This window comes from Podarcis pityusensis, assembly GCF_964106645.2.
Source record: "Podarcis pityusensis genome assembly, chromosome: 8".
NCBI lineage: Eukaryota > Metazoa > Chordata > Lepidosauria > Squamata > Lacertidae > Podarcis > Podarcis pityusensis.
This window is the reverse complement of record NC_138033.1, coordinates 1,885,565-1,895,582: the sequence shown is the minus strand read 5'-3', so window position 1 is coordinate 1,895,582 and position 10,018 is coordinate 1,885,565. Positions and strand designations below refer to the sequence as shown.

General features: G+C 49.2%; 1 protein-coding gene across 2 annotated transcripts; it reads left to right on the top strand.

Moving 5' to 3' along the window:
• Window positions 1–356: 356 nt before the first annotated feature.
• Window positions 357–9,366, top strand: LOC308484452 (calcineurin B homologous protein 2-like). Of its 2 annotated transcripts, none has more exons than XM_081019417.1 (7): window positions 357–577; window positions 2,497–2,569; window positions 4,372–4,452; window positions 5,995–6,104; window positions 6,429–6,490; window positions 7,619–7,741; window positions 8,689–9,366. In XM_081019417.1, exons 1-7 carry the CDS (start codon window positions 484–486, stop codon window positions 8,740–8,742), a joined length of 597 nt encoding a protein of 198 aa, XP_080875543.1. In that variant the 5' UTR covers window positions 357–483; the 3' UTR covers window positions 8,743–9,366. The 2 variants fall into 2 exon arrangements, with proteins under 2 accessions (XP_080875543.1, XP_080875544.1); XM_081019418.1 differs by having other exon boundaries at window positions 365–550.
• Window positions 9,367–10,018: the final 652 nt, after the last annotated feature.

Below are 10,018 nucleotides of genomic sequence, written 5' to 3'. Positions count from 1 at the left end.
CCCCGTTGATGGAATCTTTTGAGGAGTTGGAGATGGCATTTATAAGTGGTCCATATTTCACAGGCATACAGTAAGGTTGGTGGTACAGTAGCTTTGTAAACAAGCATTTTGGTTTCCCTGCGAATGTCCCGGTCCTCAAACACTCTGCACTTCAACCAGGAGAAAGCCGCACTCCCAGAGCTCAGGCGATGCTGGATTTCGGCATGTAACTTACAGCAGCCACTTAGCATTGCCTGCCTCTCTCTTCTCCCTGCCTTTCCACCTTAAAACAACTCTTCCCGGCCCTTCCCAAGTCCCTCCTCCCCTTGCAGTGGATTAGCTGTCTGGCTTTGATAACAGCTGCTGGGAGTGTGTGTGTGTGTGTGTGACTCTCTGCTGAAGTTGGTAGGTGTCCCGATATTAATATAGATGCACACACAGAGAGAGAGGCACGCCCTGTAAACAGCTTTGGCTGCCCTGGAGGAGAGTCAGAACTGCTTCAAGATGGGAGGCCAAACTTCTCAGCTCTTCACCGTCCCTGAGCAGCAGGAGATCATGAAAGAAACTGGCTGTACGGAAAACTTTATAAGAGAGAACGGTTTGCTTTCCTTCTTTCCATGAATAGAGGGGGGAAATGGGGGAGGAGGGAGTTAGCAACAGAGCTCGGAATTGTTTTAAACCCCATTCCCCAAAATGAGAAGCCCACCTGCCTTGCGGTGCATTTGCTCTCGTCTTGCCAACCCCACAGACCAGCCTTAGATCTCTGGAGCTGTCCCAGGATGAGACTTGGCTTTGCTGGGAAGAGAGAGGTCCTGGCTGCTCCAGACTTTACGCAAGGGGTGGGAATCGTGGCCAGTGGGTTTGGGCAATCTCATAGGAGGGAAAGATGCAGGACTCGTGGAGAAGAGCCTGGTGACCAGAGAGGATCAGAATTGGGACTTCATAGCTGAAGCACTGCTCAGTTTGGGAGCTGGGAGGAAAGGGGTGTCGGGACTCCAGAGATCCAGATCAAAGCACAGGGCAGGGAGCAATTTAAGGGGAGGTGAAATGGGTGCAGCGGCTGTGGCTCTCTGCAGCTGCCGTGATGCCAATGCACCCCTCTCACCTTGAGCCAGAGAGGGAGCAGGCACTGGAAGAAGAGGCTAATCCAGATTTTCGGGTTCCAGCGTTCTGGGCCTGTCCCGTTCCAGCCTCACCCCAACAGGGCCACCTGCCTCCTGTCCCCAGCTCAGGGCACAGAGCAGAGGTGAGGTGACTAACGGAGATCAGAGGCCCACAAAGCCTGTTCCCAGCCAAGGAAATGGGAGGAAACGACAGCGCATCAGCTAGTATTGTGCGAGTGCACAACTTCTGGACAATTTGCAGCTGTGGAATAAATTGTTTTTTTCTTGTTCTGATGAGTCAGCCAAAAGCAGAGACTTGGGACACGGGAATCTTTCGTCTGGGGTGCGGTTAATTTGGGAGAGATCATCATGCTCCTGGGGTGGAATGTGATCCTCCCCCCCCCCTGCCCCTTTAAAGAGTTATTTTACCAAGTTTTGGATGAAAAATGAACTGTTGCTTTTGAGCTTGGCACGGTGCCCCACCCAAAGCCTTGCATCTTATCTGGCAGCTGGCTTCCTATTGTTTGCGAAATCTCCAGAGGAGGAAAGAGAGGGGAGGGGGCTGACTTTGAGATTTCCGTTCAACAAGTGGGGGGGGGGGTATTAAATCCCCTCAGTAGGGGGCAGAAGGTTTGAATGTTTGTGCTTTAAATCCAATGTTGTCTTTTATTATGCTGGGCTTGTCACTTTTCCCTGGAGAGAAGATGCAGCACATTTCAAAGCAACAAGTGCTGTGGCAGGAATAATAGTCACAGTGGCACCCTCCATTTCCCATCAGCCCCAGTTAGCATGGATAATGGGAGGTTGACGGTAGGGGAAAAAGACACCAGACTGACAACCTTTGCTCTATACCTTTTCCCATTTTATCTGGTACTTGGAATTTTAGTTGCTGCTAAAAGTCATTTATAGGGATGCGGGTGGTGCTGCGGTCTAAACCACTAAGCCTAGGACTTGCCGATCAGAAGGTCGGCGGTTCGAATCCCCGCGACGGGGTGAGCTCCCGTTGCTCGGTCCCTGCTCCTGCCAACCTAGCAGTTCAGAAGCACGTCAAAGTGCAAGCAGATAAATAGGTACCGCTCCGGCGGGAAGGTAAACGGCGTTTCTGTGCACTGCTCTGGTTTTGCCCTCCCTCAGGCCTGCGACCTTCTTTCCCCCAGCAACCACGTTGCATAGTTCCCATGTGGACCAGGAGACTGCCCTGAATCTGGACAGTCTGTTCCCATTTCCTTGCAGTGCAGGCGTGCTCAAGTCTGCTCTCCAAATTTCAAACAGTTCGCCTTTAGATTCAGGGGAATGTTAATTGCATCTGGCTTCTTCCTTTTTTAAAAATACATTCGTTTCAAGGTCATTATACCTGCTGCTCATGGCACTTTCTTGGCTAATCATTAAACCTCTCCTTTCCTCTTGCACCCAGTCTCAGAAGCTAATGTTGTGCGCCTTTACCAGCGGTTCCAGGCCTTGGACAAGGATGAAAAAGGCTTCCTCAGGTAAGGAAGAGGGGAGGGAAAGGAAGAGGATGGCAATCTGAGAACAAGGAAGGAACTCAGAGGCCTCCGTCTGTAGACATTGCCCCACAACCAACACCCCACTGACCTTTACACAATAGAGATCCAGGCAGCTGAGTTGAGGTTTGTGCTTTTCCTATCCTGCCATGTTCTATTCACACTTGTGGACATGATATAGCCATGGGAACAGGGAAGACTCAATTCACGTGAGAAGTTTCTCGTTTTTAAATTAAAAATAAATAAATATGAACTAATGCTCTTCTTCAAGAGCTAGTTCTCCATTTTATTTTTCTGAGACTGGTAAAACATTTTAAAGCTTGATTCAAGAGCCGTCTACAAATACAGTACTAAATACATCAGAGCAAACTGGTAAAAAATGATGACACATTAAAGGTGAGAGGAGTGGCAATAGGTTCACCTGTCCAATGTGACAGAGCACACGTCAGAAATATACTGCTCTAGAATTCTGTGATTCCAAGAGTCATCAGAGCAGAATTAAGAACAATTCACACCTGCAGAGAGCAGCAGTTCTGCTCCGTTCTGGGGGTCTTTTTAAGTTAGTTTTTCTGCAGGCAGAAGACCCGCAAGAGGGGAAAACGCAGTGGAGACAGGGATTTTCATAACAATGTCCCGCTGATGGCCCATAAAAAGTTAGTAAATGCAGCAAGGATATCCCACAGTAAATGCCTACAGAAGCCCCTTAGCCACTGCTTTTGACCACCAAATTCCTGCTCATTTGTCAACACCTGATGTATTTCAGTTTTACAGTGTTTCATCCAGCTGACGTAGGAAGTTAGGGCACCCTGGCAGAAACAACTACATTATCACCTCAGCTTTCTGCACAACATCTGGGCGACAGATTTAGGGATGCAGGAGTTGAGGCTGTAGCACGGCCCCTGAGCTCCCGGTACGTTTAGTAGGCTGGTCTCTGCTACTAACAGCAGCACAGAAACTTTTATGGTTGTCCACTACTCAAGTACTTAGGCAGATTGTAGCAGGAAGAGAGGCAATGTGGATTCAAAATATTCGCTGCCCGGACACTGAGGTCCAGCTCCAAGGGCCTTCTGGCAGTTCCCTTGCTGCGAGAAGCCAAGTCACAGGGAACCAGGCAGAGGGCCTTCTCGGTAGTGGCACCCGCCCTGTGGAACGCCCTCCCACCAGATGTCAAAGAGAAAAACAACTTCCAGACTTTTAGAAGACATCTGAAGGCAGCCCTGTTTAGGGAAGCTTTTAATGTTTAATAGACTATTGTATTTTAATATTCTGTTGGAAGCCGTCCAGAGTGGCTGGGGAAACCCAGCCAGATAGGCAGGGTATAAATAATAAATTTATTATTATTATTATTATTATTATTATTATTATTATTATTATCATCATCATCATCATCACTGCAGGCCAGTCAAAGGAGGCGGGTGTGGGGTTAACAATTACACAGACAGCGCCTGAGCCGAAAGGAACGAGTCGCCACGTCTCATACAATTTTGCTTGTTCAACCTACCAAACAATTACACAGACTTCGCACCAGGAAGACAAAGAAACCTTGGGGGGTTTTTCTGACTATGACCAGAATTCCTTTTATGTGTTTCCCCCCTGCTCGTTTTGGTCATCAGCCACTTCAGATATTCACTGTGAACAGAAAAGTTGGATGGAATAAAATAAATAAAAACCTAACATAAGCCCCCTTTGAGTTGTGGGGGTTGGGCTAGATACCCCTTGGGGATCCCTTCCAATTCTGTTGCTAAAACTTATACGTTTTGTTATAGCTACGTTTTCTCCCTCTGCAGCAAAGATGACTTCGAAGGGATCGGAGAACTAGCAGTGAACCCCATCGGCGATCGGATCATTGATGCCTTCTTCCCAGATGGGTGTGTGTGTGTGTGTGTGTTGTGTGTAGGGAAGTCTCTGGCCCTGCCCAGTGCCATAAAAAACAGAAACCGCCCTCACTTGCCCCTTGCCCTCACTTCAGCATCCTGTCCTCTTCTGACAATACAGGGAATCAGACCTTAGTGCACAAGAATGATTCTAGAGTCCATTCTATGATTCAGGGTACTGCAACAGCCAAGTGTGCCTGGAGGGCTCTTCTGCTGCCTGCCCTCTTCTTGATTCTAGTCTATTATGTTCTTCCACAGACGCATTTGCTCTTGGCGAACATCCACAAGGAACATCTCCCAGCCCCAATTCCCAAGTCTCATGAAAGGGCTCATCCTGTGTCTGCCTGAGAGCCACACAGAGTTCCTGCGTTGTCGCTGAGACCCAGCCAGGCAGGAGTGGCCTCTTGCAGGCAGTTCCCCAAAGTCCACGCAAAGAGAAATCCCAGGACTGAGAGGTGTGAGGCAGACACTGGCCTTGTCTAATGTAATCAAGGCCTGCCTCTTTCGCAGCCCTGATACAAATGCATAATTAAGAAAAACCCCTCAGGCTGATCAGGCTTCCTCAAGCAATGGCATGCTAAAGACAGGAAAGGAAGTACTGTATTTTTCACTCCATAAGATGCACCTAGTTTTAGAGGAGGAAAACAAGAAAGAAAAAAATTCTGAACAAAACAGTGGATGTATGATTTTTGTGGTTCATGCTGTGGTCACAGACATACGATCTGATGGAGAATTTGGGGTGAGCCAATGCAAAAATCCTGAGGATCCATACGGATCCGTGCTTTGTAACCACATTTTTGCACCACTGCAGCCCCACGCAACAGAGGGTGCGAAATTTTTTGGGTGCAGGCTGTAGCCATGGACATGCTATGCGATCTGAGGGTGAAATTGGGGTGACCCAATGTAAAAATCCTGAGGATCCATGGGCTTTTACCTCCCCCCTCCCAGGCAGCTAGCGTCCCTTATCTCTCTTCCGATCCCACCAATCAGCTGTTTCCTTTCAACACTCCCTTCCCTCTTGTTTGCCTTAGTGCCTTTTCCTTAACTGGAGCAGTTTTTTGCTCCTCCTTTTCTCCTAATTTCTCTCCTCATTGCTTTAGTCTTCCTGTTTCCCCCCTTTGCAAGTTTGCTGTCTTTACCTCCCCCGCCCCCCAGGCAGCCTCCTTTATTGATAGCGTCCCTTATCTCCCTCCTGATCACTTGCTGATCAGCGGCTTTGTTTCAACACCCACTTCCCTCTTTCAAAAAAAAGAGCATGATCTGCTTTTTGCCCCTGAGAAATTCGGCTCCAGGGACCAGACATTTGCTCCATAAGACGCACAGACATCTCCCCTTACTTTGTAGGAAGACAAAAGTGCGTCTTTGGAGCGAAAAATATGGTAGCTCAGGAGCAGAGAACCTGCTTTGCATGCAGAAGGTCTCAGATTCAAACTCCAAGCATCTCCAGTGAAGGCAATGCAGAGCTAGATGGGCCAGCAGATTCCCATGTTCCTTCCTAGTAGGTAAGATTCCACAAAGGGTCTTGTTTCTCCCTAGGAGAGAGACTACGGACTTCCGGACATTCACTCGTGTGCTGGCCCACTTCCGGCCAGTGGAAGGACCCGGAGGCTCGCAGAACGCTAACAGCCGGCTTAGCAAGCTGAAGTGTGAGTGGACATACAATGGGTGTTCCAGGGAAAACAACTACAGGAGGGTGACAAGAAGTACCCCTTGTAGCTGTAAGGGCTAGACGCTTGGTTGATTTCATTTAAATGAAAACTGAAACACTCAGGATACAGAGTTCCGCAGTCACTGCCAAGTTCCCCAGTTGTGCGGTAACAAAAGCACAGCATGCACATGCAACCTGGCCGCTTACTGTCCCCCCTTAAGTTGGACAGATCTATGGGCCGGCAGCACAACGTGGTGTCTCGCCCTAAACCTTCCCCATTGCTAACCTTCCCCCCCCCCCCGTTGTTCTGGTTCCTGTTCAGTTGCTTTTCAGCTCTACGACCTAGACAAGGATGGGAAGATCTCCCGAGCAGAAATATTACAGGTAACTCTTGCCAACAACTGGGGAAAGCTGCAGGGGTGGGAAAGGGATGTGCATAAGAAGAATTAAAATCAGGGAGGGGCAGTGCTTAAAGATGTTACCCAAAGGAAAATATATCCTGCCCCGTAAACCTCAATGGAGGAGGAGAGCTGGCGTCACCCTGACAAAAGGAATGTGCTCTCTACATGCGTAGAAGCACTTTTTAAAATTCACATGTACCAGGCTAGAAACGTCTTGAGCTCAAAGCTGACTGTTGGAAGAGTCAGGATGGATAAAAAAAAGAACTTATCCACACAGCGCACAGTTAAACTGCGGAGGACAGGACAAATTCACAGAGTGCAAGGCTGCCATTGGCTACTACCGATGATGGCTATGTACTGCCTCCATGGTCAGAGGCCGTAATGCTTCTGAATACCAGTTGCTAGAGGGACGCGGGTGGCACTGTGGGTTAAACCACGGAGCCTAGGGCTTGCCGATCAGAGGGTCAGCGGTTCGAATCCCCATGACGGGGTGAGCTCCCGTTGCTCGGTCCCTGCTCCTGCCAACCTAGCAGTTCAAAAGCACACTTGTGCAAGTAGATAAATAGGTACCACTCCGGCGGGAAGGTAAACAGTGTTTCCATGCGCTGCTCTGGTTCGCCAGAAGCGGCTTAGTCATGCCGGCCACATGACCCGGAAGCTGTACGCAGGCTCCCTTGGCCAGTAAAGCGAGATGAGCGCCGCAACCCCAGAGTCGGCCACGACTGGACTTAACGGTCAGGGGTCCCTTTACCTTTACCAGTTGCTAGGAATCACAGATGGGGAGAGCTGCTGTTGTGCTTGAATCCTGCTTTCAGGTTTCGCACTGGGCATCTGGTTGGCCACTCTGAGAACAGGATGCTGGACTATCCAAGCCATTGGCCTGATCCAATAGGGTCTTCTTACATTGCGAAGGTCACAAGTGCTTATCGTGCCAGGAACCCCAGGAAATTTATCCAAGGACATTGTTGCAGAAGCACGCCCAAGTTTGTGCTCCAGCCATCAGCAGAGCAAAGCTTTAGTCCCTCATCTTGATGAAGGCGGAGGAATAGGGAGAAGCAGCGCCCTTAAGAACCCCTCATCTCTCTGGCTACCCCTCTTCCCCAACTCCCAGGTGCTGAGAATGATGATTGGAATCGAGGTGACGGATGAGCAACTCGAGAGCATCACAGACCGAACCATCCAAGAGGCTGATAAGGATGGAGACAACGCCATCTCCTTTGAGGAGTTCGCAAAGGTCTGGGATAGGGGAGGTTCTTCCACACTGGCCATTCCCAGCTTAGTGCCCTCCAGATGTTTGGGCCTCCAACTCCCATCAACCCCCAGATGGGAGGAGAACAAAACATCTGGAGTGGGACAAGGTTGAGGAAGGCTGGTCTATACACTGCAGAGATATGGACCCTGAGGAACATAAGATTAATTTCCAGTAATTTTTTTTAAAAAGCCAAAGATATCAGACAAGTGGATCTGTGTCTTCAAGGCAGCCACAGCCCAGGTGTGGAGAACCTCAGGCCTGGGGGTTGAATGTATCCCTCCACACCCTTCTATCTGTCCCTCAGGACTCTACCCAGAACGCTCCATCCTCTCTCCCCAGGCTACACACACACACACACACACACACACACACACACGTGTCCTCTGAACTCTGCTTGCCTGGATGGCAGAGATGGTTGTGGGAATGTGTGCCATGTAGAAGCTGTCCCACAAAGGTAATATTTACATTTATTGCCGCACCCAACACATCATGTGATCCCAGAAGATTGCCCAGAAGGGGGCCATGACCCTTGGGCTGAAGGCGGGGAAGGGAGGGTATAAATAAAATTTATTTATTTATTTATTATTATTATTATTATTATTATTATTATTATTGAGGTCCCCCACCCCTACACTAACCCCTTGTGGACACTTGGCTCCTTAACCCGAGTGGTGCTTGGTCCTGGTTTCCCCACTCAGTTTGCTTTTTATTAAGAGATTTATAAACTGCTCTTCCTCCAAGACACCAGGGTGGTGAACAGCGATGAGGCACCTTCTCAGAGGCACACACTGAATTATCCTTCAGTCACATTTTCCAGGACTGAGGTTCTGGCCATGAAAAGCAGTTCTAGGTCTGAGAAAGGCTAAGAAGCCCCAGTAAAGCTTGCTCCTTTTTTTGGTAACGCCAATCTTCTCCACTTTGTTTTGCAGTCTGTGGAAAAGCTGAACATTGAACAAAAGATGAGCCTCCGGATCCTGAAGTGATCCATCAGGGACCAGAGAAACCCCTGACAACTTGGGAAATGAACAAGTCTGGCTCCTGGCAGCAAAGGCTGCAGTTGCAAAAACTCACCTCTGCTTCCGATGGGCTGAAAAGAAACTAAATTAGAGATCTCCATCTAACAAAGATCCCTCACTGACACCAAGATGGGATCAGGAGCTGCTGACCAACAGAGGCCTGCCATTCCGTCAGCCATGTCTAAGCAGACCTCCATGGCAAGCGAGCCCAAAGTCGTAACCTTGTAAAGAAACCATGGAGCATCATGCAAAGATTTCAGAATGCAGTTGGGGCCTAAAATGATTACTTCTTTTGGAAAAGTCCTCAATAGCCTGGGGTGGGCAGGGTGGGGGTATGGGAAAGAGGAGTTCATACTTTTGTGACCTCCCCTCCTTTTACGAAAAGCTTCGCAAAGGCAGTAGAATTTAATGCTGCCAGACAGCAAACGAACGAGTCAGAATTCATTTCCGGGAGATTTGATTTCAAGGTTTCATCAAAAAGGTAATACAAACTGGAACTGTGGCACTGGTGCCTGAAAACCTCCTTGGGAGTTATCGTTCCTCGATCGCATTTTCATTCATTAAAAGATACGCAAATTGCATCCACACAAAGCTGGAAGTGGTTTTAAATTATCTGCCCTATTTTATTTCCATTCTCGCTGTGATGGGACGATGAGCTGCTTGTGCGTAAAATCCAAGTCCCTCAGAGTTTGGTCAAGTTTGCAAACCTCTGTCTGTAACGGAGCCCCTTAAACATGGCTCTGTCAGTCGCTTGCAGATTCCGACAGTGGTTGCTTTCGGAATCGCTTCCAACATAAAAGCTCCTTAACAGAAACACGTCTTCTGGACTCTCTGCGTGACAGTTTCCGGCGAGGAGTGGGTGTCCCTACAGGAGGTCCTGAAACCTCCCCACTGTTTTCGCTGGAAGTGTCTCGGAGCCATCCCTCCTGCTCACTTTCCCTCAGCTCAGCTCTTCTCCCCCTACTGGTTCCCTCTTCAGCTGCTGAGTCTCTCCCAACCTGTGTGAGCCCTTCCACCTCCCTTCCTTCCGATGGCAGTTCCCTGACATCCACCTCCCCTCCAGGGCCCCCTTCACCCCCTCCCGCCCCCTCCTCTATGGGCGGTGAGGAGGCAAAACCCCGGAAGGAACTTCCTTCACCTTCCGATGTCTCGAACACTTCTCTCCACCTGTTGCGGTTCCTGGTCTCGAAGTACTCCTCCTCCTCAGAGTCCATCTCCCCTTCCCCTTCCGAATCCGTATATC

Coding starts and splice junctions, on each gene's coding strand:
- LOC308484452 (XM_081019417.1), top strand. CDS start 484: ATGGGAGGCCAAACTTCTCAGCTCTTCACCGTCCCTGAGCAGCAGGAG. Junction 6,105..6,428: donor CCGGCTTAGCAAGCTGAAGT/GTGAGTGGACAT, acceptor GTTCCTGTTCAG/TTGCTTTTCAGCTCTACGAC. Junction 6,491..7,618: donor CCCGAGCAGAAATATTACAG/GTAACTCTTGCC, acceptor CCCAACTCCCAG/GTGCTGAGAATGATGATTGG.